The 27,202-nt window shown below is 43.6% G+C and overlaps 1 protein-coding gene across 1 annotated transcript; it reads right to left on the reverse strand.

The window, feature by feature from the left end:
* Window positions 1-5,747: 5,747 nt before the first annotated feature.
* LOC110572190 (60S ribosomal protein L5-like) lies at window positions 5,748-7,673 on the reverse strand. The gene is made up of 2 exons (XM_044918303.1): window positions 7,527-7,673; window positions 5,748-6,542 (listed from the first exon to the last, which is right to left on the reverse strand). Exons 1-2 carry the CDS (start codon window positions 7,671-7,673, stop codon window positions 5,826-5,828), a joined length of 864 nt encoding a protein of 287 aa, XP_044774238.1. The 3' UTR covers window positions 5,748-5,825.
* Between the last annotated feature and the right edge of the window lie 19,529 nt (window positions 7,674-27,202).

Consider the following 27,202-nt stretch of genomic DNA (forward strand, 5'->3'; position numbering starts at 1 on the left):
TGAAATGAGCTTCTGCGAATGGCAAGTACATTCGAGTAGGGAGGAGTCACTGTTGGGTGTGGTGGGGTCGTTTTCTCTTCCATTGAGAAAGGCCAAGTTATTTTTCCAGCAAAGCATTTTCCAGAGAGTACAACCACTTTAATCACTTTCAATGTTATGGGTTGAAATGTGAATCCCCAAGAAGGTATATTGAAGTGCTAAACCCAGTACCTCAGAATGTGACCTTATTTGGAAATACGGTCTTTCTAGAAGTAATTGAGTTAAGATGATATCATTAGGGTGGACTCTAATCCAGGATGACTGGTGACCTTATAAAAAGGGGAAATTTGGACTCAGACATCGATCTGAATAGAGCGAAGATGACATGACACGGGGAGAGCACCATCTACAAACCAAGGAATGCCTGAGGCCACCCAAAGCTAGAAGAGAAGTCTCCCTCACTGCCCTCCGAAGAAACCAACCCTGATTTCAGATTTCTAGCCTTCAGAACCATGAGACGGTAAATTTCTTCATTTAAGCCACCCACTTTGTTGTACTTGGTTAAGGCAGCCCCAGGAAATGAATTCACTCAACAACATTAACAAGCCAAGTATTTATCACCTAACCAGCAATAACAGAATAAGCACGAGAGCACCTATTAACTAAAAAGCAATAATTGTTTATCCTCACAGCCAATTGTGAAGCAAAACCATTCTCTCCATTTCATTGATGCAGAAAACTGAGGGTTAGGGAGGATTTAAAAAGGTGTCCAAGTTAACACAGAGAACTGACCGTCAGGGATTGGATTTGAAGCAGGTTCACAGAGAACCTTAGGGAGGGGGTACAATGGGAAGAGACTGGACTCCAAAGAGACAAGTCAAGGTCACGCGTGAGTTGTCTACACAGCCAAGAGTAGCATCAAGCCTCTGACCCCCAGGTTAGGCTTTGTGTACCCATCCTCCACGAACATCCCCCAGAATCTCTGGTGCTTCAGGCAATGTGATAGATATGACATGACCTGAGCCCCATTCTCAAGACATCCACCCCTCATGGAAGAGTCAGATGGAACAATGCAAAGCATCATGCAATAATAAAAATGACAATCTTAAAAAAAAAAAAGAAGCCCTTCCTGCAAACAAACAAACAAACAAAAATGACAATCTTAATTATTACTAATAGTATCTTTTATAAAACTTGCCTTGTGGCTTTGTGCCAGGGACTAGACTGAGTGTATCATGCGTATCCTGGTCTTTTAACCAGGACAACAATCCTATGAGGCAAGGACTATTATTACGAACTCATTTCACTGAAGACGTCACAATCGTAGGCTCTCCCAGGGGGTTCAGAAGAGGGACAGGTCGTTATGGGCTAGGATGTGCCGGAACAGCATCCTAGAGGTTGGAGACTGTCAAGGGCAGAAAAGGGCTTAGAGAAGCCAGAAGGAGAGGAGGCCACTGAACGCTGGAGACCAAGGATCAGCAAAGTCATGGAGGAGAACATGACTTAGCTTGTTTGGGCAGCGGTGAAGCACCTGCCTACAGCGGTCGATCCAAGAAGGGAGACTTAGAGCGATACAGTGGGGAAGTGAAGAGCAGTCAGTCCGAATGCCCTGCTCAGGGACTGGGAATCCTCCTTTGAGCAAAGGGAGCCATGACAGTTGTTGAAGTGAGCAGAGCAGTGTGTCACACAGAGCAGGGATCTAGAAAGATCTCCCTGGTGGGGATAGGTGACCTGGTTTTTAAGAGAAAACCTGGGAACAATGAAACTGGGTAGAAGTTTTCATGGCCGGGAGGGTAATAATCCAGAGGTGTGGTGAGGCCAGGACAAAGGTGGTGGCTGTGGGACTGGAAGAGAAGGATGGACACGAGGAGTCTCCCACAGGAGAACAGATAGTGCATTTCCTGTCAGCGGACAAGGAGAAGGTGAGGCGACCGGGAAGGTGGTGACGTTCGGGAAGCAAACTCTATACTGGAAACCTTTCCGGAATCCTCCAGTTGCTGTATAATTAAAACAAACAAAAATCTTTTTCCAGACTTCTTTCAGATTGCCTTTTTGGTGGTGTGGTGGGACACAGAGCACAAACTCTGGCATCAGAGGGGGCCCAGAGGGGTCCCAGTTCAAGTCCTGACTCTGCCACGTCCTATGACCTGAGCTCAAGCTCTTCACCACTCCGGGCCTCAATTTTCTTATCTGTAAAATCGTTGTAATAAAAGCACCCACGTGAGGTAATCCGCGAAGAGCGCTTAGCATGGTGCCGGGCACAGATGTGATTGATGTAAATTTGATCTGATTATCTTTGTTGTTGCTGTCATTATGATCATTATCTGACTGAGCGTTGACAATTAAAGTGTAGCCAACATCTCAGCTTGAGCCCAGCCCAGCTCCACTGGAGATGTGGGGGTCCATCTGGGCCGTGCTGGGGAACCAAGTACAGAGAAAAACAAACTGACATTTCGTTCCTCATGAAAACCACTACCTCTCAGATGCAAGCCAGCCCTAACCTCGTCAGCCTCTTCCCTTATCTCTCAAGTTCTCTGTACCTCTGAGTCTGTGCTATTCGACTCAGCATCACTGGGTGGTAAACTCTTGTGTGTAATTAAATATCACTGAGAACAAAGCTAAAAATAATATTAGAATAGAATGATGTAATGCTTCCCAAAATGTATGCTCTAGAACATTAAGCCTTTCATAAGCTCATTTCAGGGGGGCAAAAAAGAGAGAGAGAGAATTCCAAGAGCTTATTTGAGTTTAGGAAACATGGCATACCCTATTCACTATTCTCTTCTGGAGATTCAAACTGCACATTGCTAGGTTCAAGTCTGTGAAAGACCTGAATAGATACTTATTTAACACCACAATGAGCTGCACCGCATACACATCCGGAACAGCTCCAATCCACAGACAGACCATAGCCAGGGTGGGCTGGAATGTGCTGAACTGGAACCCTCATCCATCGGTGCTGGGAATGAAGAATGGTTCAGCTCCTTCAGTTTCTTAAAATGTTAAGTTTTAACATTTCTTAAAATGTTAAGCATGCACTTACAAAATAAGCCAGCAATTCCATCCTAAGTACCTACCTGAGAGAAATAAAAATTAAAAAAAAAAAAAAACATGCCCACACAAAGACTAATACAAGAATGTTGATAACAATATAATTTATAACAGCCCCAAACTGGGAACAATACAAATGTCTATCACAAAATGGGTATATCCAGGCAATGGGATAATAATTAGCAATAAAAAGGCACAAAGTACTGATACATACTACAACACGGATGAACCTCAAAAACATACCAAGTCAAAGAAGCCAAATGCCAAAGGCCGCATATCACATGAATCCACTTATATAAAATGTCCAGAACAGGCAATCCACAGAGACAGAAAGTAGATTAGCAGTTGCCCAGGGCCAGGGGTGGGAGTGGGGATTGACTGTAAGTAAACTTAAGGAAATTCGGGTGAGAGGAATGTTTTAAAATTGGATTATAGTGACGGTTGCACAGCTTCGTAAATTTGCTAAAAAATCATCGAGTTGTACACTCATGAGTGGATTTAACGTTACATATGTTATACCTCAAAAAAAGCTGCTGTTCTTTCCCCCACCAAAATAAATCTATTTCACTTGTTGAAATCAGTGTTTCCCATGACCACAGCCTCTTTGTCCCTGGAACCTGTGTTAACATCCATGAAATCCAGGCTTTTCCAGTTAGGTACTGATTTTATGCTTCGAGTCTAAGGTCTATTAATCCTAGGATTTTCTCATGTCTTGAGAGCCCAGTGGTGAGCATCCCAAAGTCTATTTGCATGTGGGGCCAAGAGCTTCCTATTGTAAGAGAGAATCGGGGAGCACAGCCTGGTCACAGCCCAGTGGGTCACAACTGGAGGAAGGGATAACTCAGATTTCTCACCAGATTCGGTCAAATCTTCATGATGTATCAAGAGCCTGGAATGTAGCAACTTTAGCACAAGCAGTAACAGAAGATGGTCCCCTTAGCAAAGATACGAGTGTCCTCAGCACCCACCCCTGGAAAGCTGGGCCCACTGGTTGTCCCCCTCAGCGGCAGCTGTGTCCTCAGTTGCAATTGGCCTTGAAGGGAGATTCACCCCAGTGAATCAAGGCAGAAGAAAATGGTGGATAACCTGGACGGGAAGGACTAGTACCCCAATACATGAGCTAGACTTGGGTACCCCTGAAACTATTTGACACGAGTTTAGTGGGAACTGAGGCATATAAAGGTATAACTTGAGTAAATGTTATTTTACATGAACAAGATAGTGAATTCTATTTTACATGAACAAGAGATAGTGAAGTCAACAAACTCCGATGGGTACTAATGAGATGTCCAATGTGTCAGTTAGCTTTGCAGACATCTCTTCCTTAAGTTTTCATACGAATTGTGTAGGTCATACCAAAAATGAGTACTAAGAGAGGGCAGGGGACTCAGTATAAAATATTGTATGCTGTGGAAGAGAAAGACCATTGGACCACTGGAAAGAGGACCTGAATTATAGTCTTATCTCTACCATCAAGTTACTGGGGGACCTTGAATGAGTCACTGACTTTCCGAGGTCCCTAAAAAGAGGGGCTGTACTAGGTGACTTCTTAAAGTCCTTTCCAGTATCAGACTCAACATTTTCTTCTGTATCTGTGACAATGCTTTGAACCATCAAAGTAATATTTAAAACATAATTGTTATTGGGCGCCTGGGTGGCTCAGTTGGTGAAGCAACTGCCTTCGGCTCAGGTCATGATCCTGGAGTCCCGGGATCGAGTCCCGCATCGGGCTCCCTGCTCGGCAGGGAGTCTGCTTCTCCCTCTGACCCTCCTACCTCTCATGCTCTCTGTCTCTCATTCTCTCTGTCTCAAATAAATAAATAAAATCTTTAAAAAAAACATAATTGTTATTAGTTTAATATCTAGGAATAGTATCTGTTTTAAATTAAGAGCAACATTTACAAACTGATAAGCCATTTTTTGGAAATTTGATGGCTCTTTATTCTTAAATATTTAGAATTACTCCATGAGGTCCCGTGATATCTCTATTATCGTATTTTATTGTAACTGTTTATGTGTCTCTCTGCCAAGAGATTGTAAGCAATTCTAGGATAGATAATGCACTGGGTTTTTACTTATTTTTGCATCTCCAACAACAAACACAGAGCCTTTAACCATAGAAGTCTTTGAAAATGTTTGCTCGTTAAAGGTTAATAGTTATTCAGTGTCAGGCTGAAAGCAAGTCTAAAACGGCCCATGGGCCAGAGTGCCCTTGCATTTGTTGTGAATAGACCAACTGGTTTACCTATGTTTAAAAAAAAAAAAAAAAGTCGGGTCAGCTGACATCCTGAAGATGCCACCTTTCACAAGGACCCGTTCACTCCTTTGCTTCCCTAACTGGCCTTCTACTACCACCAAGTTCCCCGCTGAGATAACTGTGGTGCAGGGGTTCTCAGGAAGCCTTGAGTTATTTGTTAACAACTTCCTGACCATAACATTTTAGCCACTTGCAGTGCTACTTGAAACACACTGCTTGATGATTCTGGGGTAGGTTACATCAATCCATGGGCTGAAAATACCAAGACTTCTCTGGCTGGTATTGGGAGACAGCGTTCTCTGAGTCTCCCCACAATCACTGCCCCTGTCCTACTTACAACAGCATTTGCTCATTAGTATGACATGGAAAGTACACTTCTCTCCCTTCTTAGCTGAATCACCCAGCTATTTCCATTGTGTTAAAACAGAAAGCTAGTTTCCAAGGTGTGAGAAACAATTGATTTTTTTTTTTGCTTGATGAATAAGTTTATTATTGTCTTTATCTGAAAAATCTTCATAGATAATTGTGGTTTGGTTTATTAGCTCTCAGCAGCCTGCTCCTGAGCTCTAAGGAAGCTTGCCTTCTTCTGAGCTACCCGATCTTTCTTTTGGGCAAGAGACATTTTGGGACGGTTCCACCTCTTCTTTTTAACTTCTTTCTTAGGCTTCTTCTCATACACTGGATTCTCTCGTATAGCAGCATGAGCTTTCTTATACATCTCCTCCATCATGTCTGGAGTTACGTTGTTCTTTATGTATTGAGAGAATTGTTTCTTGTAAGCATCTTCGTCTTCTTCCGTTAGGTAACGCATATGATCTGCAACATTCTGACCCATGATGTGCTTTCGATGTACTTCTGCATTGAATTCCTTGTTTTCTGAATCATAACCAGGGAATCGTTTGGTACTGTGAGGGATAGACAAGCCTCCATCCACTGCTCCCTTGAGGGCCCCAAAAACTTTATTTCCAGTAGTAGTTCTGGCCAGCCCTGCATCCAAATAGCAGGTGAAGGCACCAGGTTGACCATCAATGCTTTCCACATTGTATTCATCTCCAGTCACTTCCACTTGGCCTTCATAGATCTTGTCCATGCCAAACCTATTGAGGAGCCTGCGGGCCAGCAGCAGGCCAGTACAATACGCTACAGCATAATTTGTCGGGCCAACCTTCACACCATACTTTGGGAGTTCATGAGCATAAGCCGCACAAACTATCATATCTCCTTTGCTTATTAAACACAAACCAAACCACCTGATCTTTCAGTGGGAAGAAAAAAACAAGTATTTCAAAGCAATACTAAATCCTTGAAAGTACTAGGGATGTTCAGAACAGTTCTTCATTTTAAAACATAAAGGCAAGAGAATAATGTATGGAGATATATGTTGATCAAAACGTTACTTAGAACATCAAACCTGGAAAACAAGCATGTATTAAAAATGGTAAATAAATGTTAGCATACTTATACAGTTAAATATTATGGCATTATAAAAATTGTGTTTTTGAAGGACTTATTAGGAAAGAGAAGAAAATGATCACACTATAATAGTAGTTGGAAATGCTAAGCAGATCATATATTCGTATCATTATACCAATAATTTCCATAATATTACATATTGCAAATATGTATTTATATTATGCAGGTTGATTTGTTAAGATGTTAATGTTTGCCTAGTACTCCCTGAAATGTTAATTTTCTCCCTCTTGGTTCTTCTGCGTCCTAAAGGCAAGCCAGTGTTTTCCACGGTGTGGTCCTCAAATCACCTGCAGCAGAACCATTTCCTGCCAGTTAAATACAGATTCCTGGGCCGCATTCCAAATCTTTTGAAACAAAAAGGGGACAGAAACCTGTTTTATTAGCAAGTTCTCCAGGTAATTTTGTGCTAACTCAAGGTCAAGAACCTCTGCCCTATGTTCTTCTTTCCATAGGAAACAGGTAACATTTGTGTGTGTGTGTGTTGATTCGAGGGCAAGGCCAAAGAAGTCTTTAACCAACCCTCCAGACAATTAGACTCTCCCAGGAGCTAAGCTAGAAGGGAAGAGGAAGAGGGGCTGGTGTTTTGACTTATAGATGAGGTACCCAAGCTCTGGGAGAGGGGAACACTGAGAAGTAGGAAGTGAGTTCCCTGAGAGGAGATGGACCCCAGTCCCTCTTACAGGCAGCACTCTGGATGGAGGAGACCTGGGAGGCAGCTATGGAGACTATTAATCCTGCAGCCCTGGGATCAGCAATGGGGTCCCACCCAGCCGTACAGTCTGTAAACAGATTGTTGAGTGGTGTCACTGTATTTATCCAGACCAGAATTGCCTAGCAGAGGGCGCAAAGCTAGCTCTTGCAGGCAGCCCTGAGTAGCAGGAAGAACAAGGAAAACCATGGTGGCCACAGCCATGGGCTAAGAGCCAGGCACCCCCACTGTTTGGGGGACCACTTAAGTGGTCCACCCACGGGAGTGGGGAAGGGAAACCTAACAAAGACTGATAATGGCCATCTACCAACACTACTGCAATTTGATTAAGAAAAACACTTTGAATGCACTTTCTTGCCTTGGGTGGTGTTGTAAAGCAAATTCTTGCCCACCGCATACATTTACAGATACCAGCTCTGCCGCTTACAGGCTCAGAAAATCAGAGCAAGTTATTTAACCTTTAGGCTGCAGTTTCTTCATGTGTGAAATGAAGAGAATACAGATTTTTATTCACTGGGTTGTTATGAGAATTAAATGAGTTAATATGTTCAGAAACCTTGGGAAGAGCTCCATAAAAATAGCTATAATTATATAAATGCCCAGCACTCAGATCTGCATTTCTCCATATTCCCTCACCTCTGAAGCAATGTATAACACAGCCAAAAGCACAATAAGAGCCTTACCCTCACCCCACTTGAGCAGCAAATCTGCAGCCTTTGAGGTGAGACCCTCTGGATTTTTAGCACTCCACTCTGCTGCAGCCTGCGCTGAATCTCCACCCCCACCCCTCACCCCCAGGCCAGGTTCTTGACCACCTCTCCCCACCACCCAGTGCCAGCTCCCTTCTCTAGAGATCCTGACCATGACCCACATCCCTGCAGTCATGGGCTAATATTGTGCTCTCAAATGACTGATGATCAAGGCCAGCGTTTCCCAAAGTGGAAGATGCTATCTTTTGTGGGAACTGACATGATTTCAAAACGTGTTCAAGCATAGCATTAAATAACACTGAATCACATAGAGGAAGTGTGATTGTATTTTTTCAGTTCTTTCAATCCCTTTTGATGGTCAAGGACATCAAAATCTTCTTTGGGGGACCAGCACAGCTCTACCACCTACCTGCTAACTCACGAATTGCCCTTTTGCAACAAAGTGAAAACAAGCCTTAGATTCACAGCCTTTAGCAAGGAACAGTATCTGGCTGAACAGCAGTAACATAACACTGTGTTGTTTTCATTGTGTTTGTTTTTATAGTTATCCTATGGTTATAGGATTGATATAGTCTCCTTCCTAAATAAATGTATTCTGTTAGTAAGAATGAGTTTTTTTTTTTTTAATTAAATGGGAGTACAGGTGATGTTTGATCTTTGCCAGTGATATGGTAAAAGTCTCGAGAATCATGCATGATTGTTGGAAAACTGGCAAATACCACCCAGACAGAAAATGCTGCCTTCCAAGTAGAAAAAAAGCAACACTTTCTCACTTGAGTACAAAAAATGTATCATCTCATTGAACTTCACAACAGTGCAAGATAGATAATCCTTATTTCTCTATTCCATAGAAGAGAAAACAGGCTCAGAGAGGTCAAGGCACTTGCCAAGGTCACACAGCCAGTAAGTTTGAGAGTCCAGATTCAAACTCTCCACCTATACAAAGCTTCCTCCCCCATACACTTATCTCCTCTCCTGGAAACCAGTGCTAGCTCAAAGAAACCTTAAATGCGCACAGGAATCTATTGGCTACAACTGGAAGGGCCTGCCTGCCAGACAACTCAGAGTCCCCAACCCAGGTCCTTGGGATCTGGCCTCCTCTATTCTATACCAGAACATTCCTCTACAATTCCACTTTACCTTACAATCAAGTGCATTCAACAGAGAGTATACACTGTACACCAACAACTGAGCACATCCCTGTGTGTTCGCTTAGGAATATACGTGCCCAAGTAAATGCTCAGATTGACAAAATTATACAGTGAATCTTGCAAATTTGGGTAATGCAGGGGTGGGAAATTTTTCCATTCTTGCCTTCTAGGTTCTTTGGCTGGCCTAATAATCGACGTAAGACAGATTAACAGGGAAAAAATTTTAATTGTGTATGTACAGGAGTACCAAAAAAAAAAAAGAATAGGATACTCAAGTGACCAAAGCAGGCAGCTTATATACCTTTTAGACAAAGAAACAATAAATTTGTAAAGAATTGACCAGATGAAGGGGTTTGGGCTTGGGGTAGTAAATTAGTTTAGAAGTGACAAGTGTTCTTTGTACAGCCCTCTTAGCCCTAAATTCCCTATGTTTGGTGATGAGGATGCCTCCTACCCTGCTGGTACAAGGAGCATACCTTTCACAAGGGGGATTTATTTCCAAAGGAACAAAGGAGGCTCCACGGATCCTTCTTGCACCAACTATTTCTTAAGTAAGCTCAATTCAAAATAATCAATTGGCCAAGGTGACATCTTTTGGGGTGGCATATTCTGCTCTCCTTCGGTGATGCCAAATTACCTAATGATGTGACTCCAGGGAAGCTGATGAGTCAAGAGGGAGCTTAGGGGGACCCTGGGAGGATGGCTGGAGATCAATGTGGAAAAGAAGTTAGGGCCAGATTGGGAAGGCCTTTGAGTGACAACAGAGGGTGTTCAACTAATTGATGCCTCGAAGCTTGAAGAACAAAACTGGCACAGACAAATTTTAGGTTAGGCTAGAAAAAGGGAAAGGAATGGAGGCAAGTTTTTGGGTTTTTGTTCATTTTGTTGTGTGGGCTTACCCTGAGACCCCACCCCCACCCCTCACCCCCAGGCCAGGGTCTTGACCACCTCTCCCCACCACCCCGTGCCAGCTCCCTTCTCTAGAGATCCTGAAGAAATACTTCCTTTGGGAAGAAAAGAGCCGTTAAATGGAACCCCTGTGCTACGCAGATCCACCAGGGGGCTCAGAGAACACAACACGGGATTATCTAAGGGAGCATTTCTAAGTAGGTCACGTTGCTGGTGGACTTCAATCTCCCAGAGCAAGAAGAGCTATTAGAACCTGCTGGGCCTTTCAGACACATTTTTGTCCTTCCCCAAATAGATGTGACTCAAAAACAATTCTCCTGGTTGAAAGACTGGCTTGAAGAGAAGGAACAAATAGTTTAGACAACTACTCCAATAAAAGAATTGAATGTGTCTTTGAAGACTACCATGGCCATATCAAAGAAAGCCAGAGATCCCCGTCTTGTGTGGCCTGCAGATTTTGCCAGCTGACCCTATTCGCTTTTAACTTTTGACACTATGCTGAACAAACAAGGTCTGGAGACATGCCCTGAACTCCGTCCCACTGGCACTGCCTTAGCTCATCGCTTAACTGGATTCCCTCAATGCGGTCAGCCCACCTCCATGCAGCCTGACTATCATCTCCTAAGTGGCTTCTCGAGACCTTCAAAACACTGTCCTTAATTTGGCCTTGAAAGACCTTCATGAAACACCTACTCCACCTCCCCAGCTTCATTTCCTCTCTTTCTGCATCCTCGAGCCTTACTAAATTGCCATCATGACAGTTGTTCACTATTTCATGAATACTTTGGGGGGCTCCTAGTACATGGGAGGCGCCCTGAACCCCAAGGAGAATATTAACAAGATCATATCCTAGTTGATAGACATGTTTACTAAATCTACAAACAACAGGCTTGCTGTTTGTTAGATCCTTTGGAAGTATACCCCCAAAAGTAAAAATACAGAACTGGCGTGAGACAAATGTATTGGTCCAGGAGGGGACACTGGCTGAAAGTCTGGATCTTTAAAAACTTTGTAGATTTAGATCTGGGAGGAACATAAAGACTGGCAGATGGACAAACTGATGTAGGTGATATCAAGGAGGATCCAAGACCTTCCCAACTTGCCCCAAAGCCAAGTCAGAGAGCCATGGCAGGCTGGGGGAGCGCTTCCTGGTGTCCTGGCGTCCTGATTCACCTGTACTCTCCTCTTAGAGCTCCTGCATGTGTTGTTTTTTTTTTTTTTCTTGAAACTAACCAGCTTTTTGCTACATTCTAGCCTTGCAATTACCCAGCTCTGGAAATGCTCCCTCCTCTAGGACTACCTGCAGTTCCCACCTTCTGTGGCTGGGGTCCCTGGACTTAACCCACACTGCTTGGCTAGGGTCACCTGCTCTCTGTTGCCCAGTTATGGCTCCACCCTGGTCCCCATCAACCTGCAGCTCTCTCAGCCCCAGAAACCTCCCCACACTTCTCACTTTGGGGAAACCATAAGTAGAGGCTCATAGCTAGCTCATCTTGTGCTTATCAGTCTCATGTATTTCCCTGAAATAATTTTTTTTTAAATTATTCTGGGCATGTCTGAATTCCTGTCTGCATCTTCTTATTAACCTGGAATTACTCAGCCTCTGGGTGTGATTGGCCCTGTGGTTCTCCTCCACTACCCTCCCCCCACTCCAGTGTATTTAGTCTCTATAATTAGCCCCCCCAACTTCTCTCTGTCCTCACCCCTAATTCAGCTTTGGCAAAGTATAAACTTTGTAATTAGAAAGGGCTAAAATGTTGCCAGGATTGCAAACATATTTAGTGCTGGAGCCTAGCATTTTGTACAGTTCTGGGCTCTGCTCCAAATCCTAGAGTAACAGGGAAAGGACAGGGGAGAGGAAGAAACCCTTTAATGAGCTTATAGTATATGTCGGGAGTTTTCTCACTCAATCTCATATAATCCTCACAAAGACCTAGGAGGTGGGTTTGGGAAACAGGAGCTCAGAGAGGCCAAGAGCATTGTCCAAGGTCACAAACCTGGAGAGAGGCAGCACTATATCTCATGGCCTCTGCAGAGGTCTGCAGGCTTCCCCACATTATCACAGAATATCACATATTTATCTCTCTGGCATCTCTGGCTAATTGGGGGGTGCAATTCTTCAACACACCCTTTTCCACTGTTTGGCTTTACTGTTGAAATTCCTCCTACAAATTTGACAAGGGCAATTTTCAAATGATGTCAACATTTTAAAGAACTCTGCTTACGCCACCAAAAGTAGTATTGCTCCCATCACGTACTCTTGCAGCTGACCGCCTAGATTGTAAGCACCTTGAGGGCAGGGTCCATCTCGTATTCATCTTTGTCTCCTAGGTAGTAGGTGGCAGGACTTTGCATTGATAGGCCCTCAATAAATATAATATTACAAAAGAAAAATAAAGAGGAGATTGGACGCCTTCCCAAATGAAGCCCAGGGCCATGGAGACCCAAGGAACCCATCACAGCATCCTTTAAACTGCCCTTGAGATGAAAATGAACTCTGAGAGAGTGATGTCCTGGCATCCTGAGCGAGAATCAAAGGGAGGGGCAGGTAGGAGAGAATCTGGGTGACAGGACCATCATTTTTTTTAAAAGACGGGTCTTTACTGTCCTCCTATTCCCAAATTGCCTTATTATATAGAGGACTGTCATAGACAAGGAGGGAAAAAGATGAATTTCAAGAAGACCTGGCAGGGATATTTTCATGGGCTCCTCCACAGCTACTAGAATCATCCTAGAGACAGATGGCACATCACCGCAATATATCACATGAAGGACATCTCCTCCTCGGGCCTCATCCCGGGTCCACCTCCACAGCAGCCTGCTCTTGTCATCAGGAGCCTTGAAACCAAATATACGATGTCGTTCTGTGTTCCGTGAATATGAGAGTGTCATTAGCAAAATGATCTTTGGGAACTTTCGCCCCTGAAACCAGCTCACCCAGTGCTGTTTTCCTTTCAAAGGGGAAAATAACACTTTCTTCTTCATCATAAACCACACAGGAATGATTCCCCCTAGAGATCTAAGGAAAGAGAGGTAATTTGAAAGCTGTTGTGCATATAAATAGAAGGACAGGCACACAACTTTTTGCAAAATGGGAGTGGTCTCTGCTAGGAGAATTGGAAACCAGCAGCTGGTCAGTTTCTACCAAATCAGAAAAGCGAGGGTTGTTTCCTCTGGGCTCAGAGACCCCAGCTCGGCTGTTGATCTCAAGCTGACCACACACACTTGAGAGACGTGCTCCTAAAAAATTGGCCCTTTGTTTGCATGAACTGAACAAATCACTTCCCTGGTGGGCATCACACAGGCCACTTTCAGATACAGAGATTAGAAAGATGCCCCATTGGGGCAACTACTGGCTCTCGACACAGGATGCTTTCCACAAAGGTATTCTTCAGCCCCACCTTTTAAAATTTGCAGCAGATGAATGCTTTCAAGAGAACTGTTCAACCAAAGTGCCCCCTTCTCGCTCTCCCGGGCCTCTCTGGAAGACACACATCCCCAGACCTGGGTCACAATCTTCTTTCCTACTTGGGGTGATGCAGCAAAATAAGCGATCCTAACATCAGAGCATCAGCCTTTCAAACTTCTCGATTGATCTGAGGACCCATTTTCCCTCCTCTGGACACCCCTGACTTTAAACTTGCTCTCTTTCAAGTACAATCAAGTGCAGAGGAAAGATAACAGGTACTAAGCAGGTCTAACATTTACAGCTTCATGAACACATCAGTTGACAAACCAGAAGACAACCCCATTATCCTCCTACGAAGTCATGGATCCTCTCCCCCCCCACTCCCATTCACTCAAAGCAATTGTGCAACTATTAGCTTCCCAGTGGGAGTTGTACACTATGTCCCCTTCTGAAGTCCCTGGCAAACTGAAAGTTTTCAATCTGATTATAATCCAGGGAAATTCCTGAAGGGGTTTCTGACTTTTCTGAACTAAAATTCAAAACAGTAGCCATAACCAGGCCTCTGAAGAGCAGCCCCCTATGGATCAGTGAATCATCCATATGTAGAAATAACATACATATGTCTATATGCACGGAGAACCTGCTGGAAGGCTGAATTTTTGGAACAACATATTAGCAGTAGTTACCTCTGAGAAAGGAGACTCGTGTGCATTGTACCAAGACAATAAAGCCTTCTAGAAGAGGTAGAAGAGGATACAAAAGAGGGAGAAGAGAAAATGCAACAATAAAGAATCCTTGAACTTCTTTCTAAAGCACTTTGAGTTGGGGAGCTTTTAGCAAATACTTATTCACAAACAAAAACTGGGGCCCCTATTTCAGCATTACATTAACATGGGTTGGAATCCAAGTTCAGATCTGCAAGTTACTTGACCCCCTCAATGTCGGTTTGCCCCTCTGTTAAAAACAGGTTTGGGGCACCTGGGTGGTTCAGTTGGCTGAGTGTCTGACTCTTGATTTCAGCTCAGGTCATGATCTCAGGGTCATGGGATAGAGCCCTGCATCAGGCTCAGCAGGGAGTCTGCTTGAGAGCTCAGGTCCCTCAATGTGGACACTTGACTAAGGGCAAAAGGCAATCTTAGCTTAACACTATCTGCCCCCCATCTCCACCAGGATCCTGTAAGTCTACTTTAATATATAAAAATTCCTTTGGAAACTCCCTTGGTTCCTCCCCAAGATACATGTTAGCAATCATCTTCCAAGCATATGGCCCACTGATATACATCTAAAGGGTCTCATGACTGAGTTTTTACTGAACAGTAATAAAGGACCTTTTCCTAACAATAGCTAGCCCCCTCAGGATCTTGGAAACCTTCTTTCCAAAATTCCTTGGAGGCTTGTGCTATCCCTAAACCCCTCCCAACTTGAAAGTATATAATCAGTCACCTGTCAGAACCCCAATGCAGTTCTTTCTGCCCATGGGTCCTGTCACTGTGCTTCAATAAAACCACCTTTTTGCACTGAAGATATCTCAAGAATTCTTCCTTGGCTGTTGGCTCTGAACCCCAACATTTCTGCATCACCCCTTATAGCAGCCACTAGCCATGACTGGCCATTGAGAACTTGAAATGTGGTTAGTGGGATTGAGGCACTGAATTAAATTTAAATTTAAATTCAAACAGCCACACAGGGCTAGTGTTGGACAATGCAGATCTAGATAGAACCCATTCCACCAAGGGGGCAATGAGCTTCAGAGACAGTAAGGAACTTGGCAGAAGTTCATCACCTTCCAGAACACATCTCACACTAGACTCCACTTCTCTAGCCTCAAGGCCTGGTTCTACTGGACCCCAACTCCCCTCAAAGAAAATGTCCAAATGAAGAAATCCAGACTCTTTTCACTAAAAGCCTAATCTTGTTCTGGTTCAAGTTGAACCAGAACAAGATTACTGCATTTGGAATAATTTAAAATGGAATACTTAACAGTGTTTTTGAATAAAGATAAAAAGGTATTTCATCATGAAGGTTCAAGTCTTTAACTTTCACAGAGTTATTTGCATTTCAACAGGACACTCTTGATGCTTTTTTAAATGCTTCAGTACATCATGGAATTCTAATAGTAGAACTGCAGGTGGCAAGGGGATTTCCTTTAAATGGTACCACACACAAGCCTGCTGACCCTAGACCACTCAAAGGGCTCATTCTGTTTTGTTCTAAGTCACTTGAGCACAGGGGATGAGGAAGAACCTGCTGACATCTCAGCCCTGTCCTAAGTTATGGGGCATCTGGGCATGGCCCCCACTTGAGGAAGTCTACAGGGAGAAAGGCTTGTAAATCAAATCCAATCCTAAATCTTTGCAGGCAAGCCGAGACTCTCAAAGGGTGGCATTTGCCCTGTGCTTGATGGGCCCTAGAATAACTGGAGGTTCTTAGCAGGCAAGTGATTGCTAGGCTAAGGCAATGCAGCAAGAAGGTGTGATCCCGAGCATTTCCTGAAGTTTACTGAAGGGGGTACTGGCATGCTGTACCCAGATCTTCACACACATCTAAGACTGCAGCCCTCCTTCCCCAGCTGCTGGGAGTATGGGTGGCTGTCAGCCTACCCTAGAGAATGGCCTTGCCCAAGGCCGTGCCCCCTTCCAGAGAAGCCTGAAGCCAATGACTTAGTAATGGGAGAGACAAAGGCCAGGCACAGTTGCCCCAGTGCAAGCTGATTCTACTGGGTCCTTCCGGCTCCTGCACTCCCAGGAGTAATGAGACTGCGGCGACCTCCTCCCTCTGGCTACTCCTGCGTTTTTCTCTACTCCTTCCCATGATGCTCCCAAAAGCACGAATCCTGCATGCTAACCCCCACCTCCTCTGTTTCTCAGGGAACCAACCTGGGACAGGAACTGTGTGCCAAGCACTGTTCTCAGGATTTATATGTGCTTGAACTCTTAGAAGCAAGTAATACTATTATGCTCATTTCAGAGACAAAGAAACTGAGCTAAACGGGGGTAAATAATTTTTCCAGAGTCACCTAGGGGGCCTCAGAGGGCTTGTGAAAGAGTGAAAGAGATGATGTCTATAAACATGCTTTTGATAGTGACTAGCACACAGTAAGTAGTCACCTCATTCATTAATGTTCTTTGATCTCCCTGTAAATATTTATTGAGCATCTTTTTTTTTTTTAAGATTTTATTTATTTATTTGAGAGTGAGAGAGAGAGCACAAGAGGGGGGAGCGGGAGAGGGAGAAGCAGACTCCCTGCTGAGCAGGGAGCCCGATGCGGGACTCGATCCAGGGACTCCAGGATCATGACCTGAGCTGAAGGCAGTCGCTTAACCAACTGAGCCACCCAGGTGCCCTATTGAGCATCTTCTATATGCTAAGTGCTATTCTCAGCACTGCAGACACAGCATGGAGCACAAGAGTCAGTCTCTGCCCTCATAGGGCTGACATTCTAGCCAGAGCAGCAAGAAGTATACAAATAGGGCACCTGGGTGGCTCAGTTGGTTAAGCGTCTGCCTTCGGCTCAGGTCATGATCCCAGGGTCCTGGGATGGAGTCCCACATCGGGCTCCCGGCTTGGCGGGGAGCTTGCTTCTCCCTCTGACCCTCTCCTCTCTCATGCTGTTTCTCTCTCACTCGCTCTCTAATAAATAAATAAATAAAATCTTTAAAAAAAAAGAAGTATACAAATAAACAAGTAAATGTAAAATAGGTGATGTGCATAAAAAGAAATCGGGTTAAGGGGGATGGAACCTACAACAGTAACAATGGGGTTGTTTTATGTAGGAAGGTGAGGGAAGACTTCTCTGGTGAGTTGATATTTGAGTAGACTTGGGAAGTAAGGAAGGGAGTGAGCCATGTAGATATTTAAAGAGTATTTCAAGTAAAGGGTGCAAGTATAAAGTCACGAACAATGAAAGATATTGAACAGAGGTGTGACACGATCTGACAGATTTCAAAAGGATCACTCTGGCTGCTGCTGTGTTGGGAATAGGCCAGGGGTGGGGGAAACAAGGAAGGAAGCAGGGAAGCTAACAGGAAGAGTGTCCTGCCATCATCCAGGCCGGCAGTAACAGGGGCTTTAGCCCAGCACAGCCACAATGGAAGTGTTAGGAACTGCCAGATCTGGCTCGATGCTGAAGGTAAAGCCATCCAGATTGCAGATGAATCAGATGTGGGTGTGACAGCAAGGAAAGAGTCAGGGAATCAAAGATTTGTGGGTCTGAGCAATTCCAAGGATACAGGAGCCATGAACAGAGATGAAAAGAAAAACTCGAGGGAGGACCAGCTTTGGCTGAAGGTGAGACAGGATCGGGAGATCCAGATGGATGCAAGGTAGCTGTTATTAGGCTGTAGCATTTAGGGACAGGTGGCGTGGCACACTGGTTATGAACGCAGATTCCATAGGCAGAGGTGAATCTCACCTCTACTACTATGAGCTGTGTGACCTTTGGCAAGATACTACACCTCTCTGGGCTTCATTATTCTCATCTGTAAAACAGGGAGAATATTTGTACTTACCTCTTGTGGCCACTATGAGACTTAAATGAATAAATATATGTAGAAGTGCTTAGAACAGGGGTTCTATTCAATAAGCACAATATTTAAAAATAAAAACTATCCCCTCAATTGATGTCAAACTAGAGGATTCATATGCAGTATGTAGGGGAGGAAACAGCTTTCCTTAACCCTCTTAGGGTCCCTGGCTGGGTCTGAAAATTAAACTGACAGATTAACAGGAGAAAAACCTACACATTTATTTAATATACATTTCACATGACATGGGATCCTTTGTAAGGAAATGAAGACCCAAAGAAATACTTATAGCTGAGTATATTTATGCTAGCTTTGATGAAGAGTGGGCAGCCAGATAGACATATGATAGGTTATAGAACATGAGATAAGTTAGTAAACTGGGGGAAACTTAGTAAGGCCTATTTGTTGGGATTCTTCTCAGAGTTCCTTTGGCTTCAAAGATAAAGAGGCTCCTTTCTTCTGGGTATAGGGAGGATACTTCTCACATGCGGGTTTTATGACCTGTTTCAGGGAAGAAGGACAAAGAAAGGCAGGTCAGAATGACCTTCCTGTTTTTGCCATTTTCTCAAACTCCTTCATCTTAAAATATTCCATGTGCCAAGGTGCTATTTTTGGGGTAGCATGCCCTGAACCCAATCTAGTACAAGATGGTGCCCAGGAAGGGAGATTTGCTGTATCTGAAGACTTGCTTCCAGAGATGAAACCTGATCTTGACTTTGAAAGATGAATAGGGGGTAGTCAGATGGACACAGGGTGTGGGGTGTGGGGGAGCATTTAAACAGAGGGGCCAGTATGTCTATTTCCCCAAAACTATAGCCAACATGAAATAGTTATGACATTTGTATTAATCCTTCTCCTTGATCTCAGAATTGGCAATACGTCTAAAGAGAAAAATAATGGCTTTCAATTTATTTATGGAAAATAAATTAACTCTGTCCCAGTCCATCGGACCTTCTCATGCATCTGCCTTTAATGAGTTGGGCCAGGTCTGCCATCACTGACCATGTGAAAGCCACCATTGACACACTGGAGTGCCCAACAGCTGCTAATGGTCCCTGCCAGCCCCTCTGATGTTTATTCTCTTATCCCCCAGACAAACGTGTTCAAAAAGTCATCAACAGCAGCTGACATTTGCTTTTCTTCTAACTGCAGGTATCCCCCACTTTTCGAAAGTTCACCTTACCTTACACCACTCTGCTCTTAAGAAAGACCTGCTTGTTTTTGCTAACCAAAAGAAATTTGGAGAAGAGTCTTGCTTTTGTGAAAAAAGTGAAAATAGCATTCTGGGATTGTTCTGTGGCAAACCATTATAGAGGCAGCATGCACCCCAAGCAGCAAGAGTGCCCCCCCTCCGCCAACATCCTTCCCCAGAACTACACTCAGTACCTAAGGACCAAGCGCCAGAGTTTTGAACTGTCTGTGAGCAGCTGTGCTTTATCTCGATTTATTTTGTGTATCTGTGAGCAAGATGTGTCCTAAGGTATCAGAAAAGCCTAAGAGAGGTTATCTGGGGGGTCTGGGAATGCTCAAAAAATTTTCCGTATAAATTAATGGTAATTGCTTCTTTATTTTACATCATTTTGGTCCAGGAAGGATTTCATGGGAATGCTCTACTTTCAAATAGTGGGGAGAACCTGTATATTTGAATACGTTTCAAGACATATGGTTCAATAATTATCCCTAAACTCTCTGTATCTCACCATTCTTATCAATTCTAGAAATAGCATTTCAAAGGTCAAAAGCTTGATTCTGACAGAGCAACTCCACCTGGATCTCAGTGAAATGGGCCACAAAGACTAGACACAAAAATAAAGCATCTGATTCCCTCAGCAGAAACCTTACCTCTTCATAAATTATCAAATATCAGAACATAAGCAATAGGGAAGGCCTGAACCTGTGTAGGATCAAGGCAGTTCCCGGACTTTTGAATGCACCTCAGATATAGAAATATGGAAAGTCCTAACCAGTGGTAACAGTTCAGAAGAAAGCCAGACTCTGGTAACAGTTCAGAAGAAAACCAAGAACTTGCCTCCCTAGCTGGCCCACACATCTGAAGCCCCTCGGCACTCAGGCCCAGCCCCAGCTGGTCCCCAGTCAGTGAGAAGCACACCTAATCATCCAACTGCCACAATACGTTCTGAAGGGCAGCAGAATGTGCCACGCACAAATATACCACTTTGGCATATTAATTGTTTTGAGCTGAAGACAATTGAGAAGAAGCATATACAAGAAAAGGTCTCTGTCCTCTCTCATTTGCCTGAAAGCAGGACTTAAATTTGTAAAGGTGTCCCCTCTTTCCTCTCTACCAGGAAGAACATAATTTCATCACCAGAGACAATTCTAGACACTTACCGGCCTAAGGCGGCCCAGGAGGAGTCTACATAACTAATCTTACTAACAAGCCCTTCCCTTCCATTAGTTTCCCCCATATTTGCCTTCCCACAATATGCCACCCTAGAAGCTCAAAGTGTTTTTCTTTTGTCTTGTCACTTCTCTCAAAATGTATTGTTCTCTTGCTTAAGATGCTATATAAGCCCAAGTTCTAACCGTCCCTTTGAGTTCCTCATTGCTGAACACACCTGTGTGCAATGCACTTGTTCCAGAGCTTCAATTTATATCTCTTGCTCACCTGTCTTTGGTCAGTTTAATTGACAGGGTCCTGGCCAACAAACCTAAGATGGATAGAGGAAAAGAATAATTTTCCTCCTCAGTAGTTCAAAGCTACTTCCTCATCAGCAAGTGGGCCTGAAATTAATAGCCTTCACCCAGAATAATCCCCCAAGCCCTCATCCCCACTGTGCATGTCCAGAAACTTCCACTGGCCCTCTGCTCCATTACCTGGCTTACCCGTCACCCTACCTGGGCACTGAAACCTGCATCCCTTGATGGATTCCTCTCAGCCCATACTGCCTGTGGTCCCAATTCAACAAGAACAGGCCTGGAAACAGACGAGGAAAACCACTACCTACAACTGGAATTCTCAAAGCATTTGCTCTGCCCCAAAACACCTAAGGGCCTAACATTTCCCCAGAGGCACCCTGGTTTGTGACAGCAGCATTTAACAAACAGAATCATGACCCACCCACTCACCCCAATTCCAGGTGGGGAGTTCTCACTGAGAGCACACTTTGCTTGTCAACCGCTCTCCACCCACCTCCTCCCCCCTGCCCCTGCCCTTTCATCATCACCACCAAGATTCAGGTCCCCTGAGCATGCTCCCCACTCTTCCAACAAATCTCACGGCCATTCATTCCCAAATCCTCATTCTTCCCCGCAAGGACTGATGGGGGCAGTTAAGAGTCAGATGATTTCCTGAAAATTCTTCCCCCAAGATCTGTTGAGTTTAACTTTCTGCAGTTTACATGACAAAAAGAGTATTTATGCTCAAAATAGAAAGTATATCTTATAACGCACTATTTCCAACTTTAAATACACATGGAGATGGTGACAGCCCTAGAGAGAAATCTCCGCATAGTTAGAATCCTTGTTGCTGTTGCCCCCTCCGCCAGCTCAGGCCAAATGCACACTAGCCTGTGTCAGTCTCCAGGTTTGAAAATTAGAATTAAGATCTCCAGCCACTCCCCTGGGGCAAGATCACCACAGCCAGGTTCCTGCTTTCCGCTCTAGCTCACGCTTACCCCTTTGACGCCCCGCATCTTTTGTGGCCTAGGCCCATTACCAAGAGCAGAAGCCCTTCTCTCATATCCTGCCTTTCTTTTAAAGAAAATATGCTTTCAGGTTTCTGGTATGAACATAATACTCTATTTGGACAAATGTGTCCACTTCCACTTGACAGACCCCCAAACACTCACACTCGTGCACCATGGATAAAAACCAAAAGCTGCCACCGTGAAGAAAAAGGAATTCAAATTTTCCTTCAATGTCAAAAGTAACATCTTTGTTTGAGTAGGACTTGGTGCCCTGGTTAAAGAGTGTCCTTTTAAAATTTTCTTGTATTACGAAATTTCTCTTTCTCTTCAGAAACAGGAAGAGAAAAATAATATAATGAACCCACTGCTGGCTTTATATAACTTAACATTTACCTCACTGGCTTTGTTTTCAAAACGAAGGAAGCACTACAGATAAAACTGAAGCCCCCTGTGTAGACTCTTCCCAACTTGTCCCTCTCTCTTCCTTCCAGAGATTCAACAGTTTTTATATCTTCCTACATATTAATGTCTGTGTCCAGTATGTATTGGATGTGTTTTAAGCTTTCTATAAATCGTATCCTATTTGTAAGTATCCTTGGTTTTCAGCCCAACATTATATTTTAGAGATTTATATTACTTTTATTTAGCATATATGTAGCTAATTAATTTAACTGCCATATCATAGCCCCCTGTACATTTCTCTTTAATGATCTGTTCTCTTCTTTATGGCAAGGTTTTTTGCTATTAAAAACTAGGATGAGAACATTCTTTTACGTTAATTGATATTGACTCTCTGGGAAGAAGTATGATATTTTGATAACCCAGCCTCACTCCTGTATCTATCAGGAGCAGGTTATACAGGCTTTCCTCATTTGCTACCATCTAAGACCAGCATCTATGGGCTGACAGGCTGAGCAGAAGAAGGGCAAGATCCCATGGCTCTGGGATTAGATCTCAACTGCCTGGTGTGGAAGGGCTGAGTGTCACAGCCGGGCATGTCACTGGCACTATGTGAAAAATAATCATTGTTCTTATTACCTGCCTGACCCTGTGCTTGGCTAGAATCCCAGGGCTCCCCTCCTGCATCTCCCCTTTCCTTTATACTTACCCCATGGAGACATTTCTACTTGTTAACAGTCCCAAATGGCATAGCCCTTATTCTAGTGCAATATCATCTGGACAAACCTCAGTAGACACACCTTGTTCAGCCGGCAAAAAAAAAAAAAGAAAGAAAGAAAGAAAGGAAAAAAAAAAAGCTTTCCTTGATATATAAATAGAGGATAGTTCATAACTTTGCCAATTTTCCTTCCTCTCTGTCTCTGGTGTTTCTCCAAGGCATATGTGCCAAATGCATATGACTTTACAACATCCCTCCCTTGGCTGCAGAATCAAATCCAAATTCCCTAACTTGGCATGGAGGGCCTTACAACTAACCTCAGCTACTTGCCTCATCTGTAGCCACATTCCACAGCCTGTCTCCCAGTCCATGCCTCCTTCTACCCCACAGGGTCCCCCATATCCAAGGGGTGTCCAATTAGCCTATAAAACCCAATTCAAATGTCTCTTCCTCATCAAGGCTTTGGCCAAGACCCACCTAGACATAACATGTCCCAGCTTTTCCATGTAATTATGCGATACAACAGCACTTACAGCATCTTATTTTCATGCTCTAATTCTTTATATAGAATTATATACATCCTCTAGACCGATGCTTTCTGCATCATTTTATGCTTGTGCCATGCCCGGGACATAGGAGAGTGAATAAATGTTTCACAAATACATCAAATGTGATTTTTCTTTCCATGACTAATTTCTAGCAAGAAGAAGAGAATTTTAGTATCTTGGCCTATGTTTGAACTATTGATTTATTTTTGAAAGAAGACACTTTTAGTAGCAGATCTTTAATAAATTATTATGAGCACAAAGCCTAAAGCACTTAAACAGTTTCCCTTGTATGGATGTTTTCAGGGCCTGCAGATTTTTTTTTAAAGAGAGAGACATATTTTGTTCCAGCTATAATAGAATACAACTGCAGAACACCAGCCCTCCCCTGTGCCGTCCGATCCCAATGCTGACAGAAAATGTACCTAGTTAACAATATCCACATCCATAACCTAGTGAAGGCAGCTAGAGCAGGTAACCATCAAGTGTCAGGCACTCTGCTATTCTTTCTCTGCACTGTTGCATTTAACCAGCCCAGCACCCTAGAAGGTAGGGAAAGTTTATTTTATGTGTTAATTGGAGCGGACCATGGGGTGCCCAGATTAAATATTATTTCTGGGTGTATCCATGAGGGTGTTTCCAAATGAGATTACTCTCAATCGCCCCAAACTGGAAGCAACTCAGCTGCCCAAAGGCATTACCCCAACTTTATCAAAACAGGAGCTGAAGCTCATGAGGCCTAGAGACATGTGTGGGCTTGCCCACAGTCACACTTTTACAAGGCGGAGCAAAAGGGGGGGAAGCCAAGCCTTCTCGTGCCATGCGCATGGCACTGTTCATTGTCCTTCAAGTGAGAGAGCCAGAGCTCCCTGCTTCTCTATCCTGCCATTTCTGCTTAACTGGAACATCATCTTCTCTCTAGAGTTCCCCTAGTACAAGACACTAATCGAAACTGCCCTCATCTAATCTCAGCTGACTCAGCCTAAATATGATCCTGTCCTGCACCAGCTATCCATTCCAGCATCCCGGTGCCCTGGCCGGGTTCCTATGAGAAAGAAAGCTCTCTGACTCATCTCTCCCTTGATGATTAGTTAACTAACACAAACACAGGTTTGCAATTCCCACATTTCCACTATAAAAGGAGGGGGAAACTTGGTGGGTCCTCGAGGTTATAATCTAGGTTTGATATATTTAAACATGCCATAATGTGGAGGAAAACAAATAAAATATTTTTTCTGGCCTGCTGTTTCTGAGCTGATAAGCACATTCATCCCACTTAAATCTATTCCAGTGATCTCTTTTGGGGTCATTGTACAAGCATTTCACTTGAGAATTAGTCCTCATGTTAATATAAATGAACAGCTACAAAAGCTGAGTGCTTTCCAGAAGTAGGATGTGAAGCAACTAGGGATGATCGCTGCTTTCATTCTGTGCCAGCAAAGTGTCTTTGTGCTTTTCTCATATATATATGGATGTCTTCAAAGGCCCTAACATTTTAAAAATGCACGGTGTGGGTCCACTCTCAGATCTGCCTCTTCTAGCCTAAAGCTGGCAAGTGGAGCCACCATCTGCTCTGCTCCAAGGGAGAGGAGGAACCACAGGTGGTCTGGGTCTTCCTGAGGGGGTTCCCTGGTTCTGATGTTGCTTTTGTTCTTGTTCTTTTTAATATTCAGTTTGGAAAATGTCAAGGCAGAGCAAAGTTAGCCCTACTTCATTGGAAATGAGAAGCCAACCATATACGTCAAGTCAACAGGGTACAACAAATGTTTATTGAGGTACTACTCTATGGTGGGGCATCAGGATGGCATGGCCAAACTCCTTGTAGGGGTTCCCCTCCCACAACACTTGCAGGAGCACCCTTCTAGCTTGCTGCCTTCTCCCCCACTCGCTCACCTCCAAGAGCTGAAGAGGGCATGCTGTTGAGCCAACAGATGCCCAAGAAACAGATGCCTCACTGAGTTGAAGTGACCACTATATATTAACAGAAAACAAATTAATGACCAGATTTGCATTTTTTTCCACTTTGGAAAGGAAAAAAATGGGCAAAAAAGTAATGTGTGGTATGAAAGCAGCCACGTGCCTGAAAATGACAGGTGTGAACTTGCAGCAAACAACATCCATCCTATCTAGCCTTGGGAGCCTGCATAGCAGGTGCTTGGCAAAGAGCACAGCTTAGTTTCAAGCTAGGAATCACATGCCAATCCTTAAGGCCCACTTCATAAAAAGAAGCTGCTAGATAGAAGTCATTAACTGTCCAGAGCCTGAAAAACTATGGGTTTTTTTTCTGTTTTTTGGGGGTTTTTTTTAAGTAGGCTCCACGTAGGCTTGAACTCACAACCCTGAGATCGAGAGTCACATGCTCCACTGACTGAGGCAGCCGGGCGCCCCTGTGGTTTTTAAAAATCACAGCAAATTCCCTGACCTTGTAAAACAGAAGAAAACATCACCTGCTCTCCCCTTTTCTTCCGATCCTTTTGTAAAAGAATTTTATCAAAAATTTTAGAGCCATAGTGGGGGCAGCTCAGTGACTACTCTCTTGTCCATGAGCACATCAAGAATATCACATGTCTCACACACTATTTTATTAATTTCTTATCACATCACTATAAAATACATACTCATATTATCTCATTTTGCAAATGAGGAACTTCAAGTTCAGTGAGGCCAAAAGTCACTTCCAAGACTGCCCTCTTATAACAGAAACACTCAGTTCAAGAGGTCATATTTACTTATTTTTTAAAGATTTTATTTATTTATTTGACAGAGAGAGGCACAGCGAGAGAGGGAATACAAGCAAGGGGAGTGTGAGAGGGAGAAGCAGACTTCCCGCTGAGCAGGGAGCCCGATGTGGGGCTCGATCCCAGGACCCCGGGATCACGACCTGAGCCGAAGGCAGACGCTTAACGACTGAGCCACCCAGGGGCCCCAAGAGGTCATATTTACAAAGACTAGCAGGCCAAGGTCAAGGTGTACTTTTGAGCGCTAAAAGGAGGATGGCAGAAGTTTGGTCAAGGAGGGAAGCTTTATCAGTTGAAAATAAAGGAATGAAACAATGTGAATCAAAAGAAATTCACGGGAACACCTTAATATCAGACTAGATAAAATTTAAGGTAAAAATTATCATAAGGATAAAGACATGACATATACTGGTAGAAGAAGCACCAGATCAAGAAATTATAATAGTCATGAACACAGTGCTCTAAATAATTCCATATCAAAATATATGAAGCAACATTGCTAAAACTACAGAGAGAAGCTAGAGATTTTAATACTTTCTTCTCAGAAAAAGATAGGCAAACACAAAGTCATTTCACAGAAGAACTAACAAAGTTTCTATGTAGAGGTGTGTTGATACATATGAAATGTCTGCAAAAATTTACAATGTACCAGGCCACAACAGAAGCTTCCTACATGTTGGTCTCTGACCTCAAAGCAATAAAATAAGAAATCAACATCATATGTCTGAAAAATAAGAAATATTCTGCGCTTGGGATAAAGATAAAATAAAAATGGAGGGCCATGTTGGTGGCTCAGTCAGTTAAGCATCTGACTCTTGATTTCAGCTCATGTCATGATCTCAGGGTAGTAGGATCGAGCCCCACATCAAGCTCCGTGTTCAGTGTGGAGTCTGCTTGTCCCTCTCCCTCTGCTCCTCCTCCCACTCTCCCTCTCTCTCTCTAATAAATAAATCTTTAAAAATATAAAAATGGAAATTAAGA

This window comes from Neomonachus schauinslandi, chromosome 9 (assembly GCF_002201575.2).
Source record: "Neomonachus schauinslandi chromosome 9, ASM220157v2, whole genome shotgun sequence".
Lineage (NCBI taxonomy): Eukaryota > Metazoa > Chordata > Mammalia > Carnivora > Phocidae > Neomonachus > Neomonachus schauinslandi.

Excerpts from the sequence above, each read along its gene's own strand:
- LOC110572190 (XM_044918303.1), bottom strand. The coding sequence starts at position 7,673 with ATGGCTGTGGCCACCATGGTTTTCCTTGTTCTTCCTGCTACTCAGGGC. Across the intron at positions 6,543-7,526 it reads TTTACAGACTGTACGGCTGG|ATCAGGTGGTTTGGTTTGTG; the intron begins GTGGGACCCCAT and ends TCCCACTGAAAG.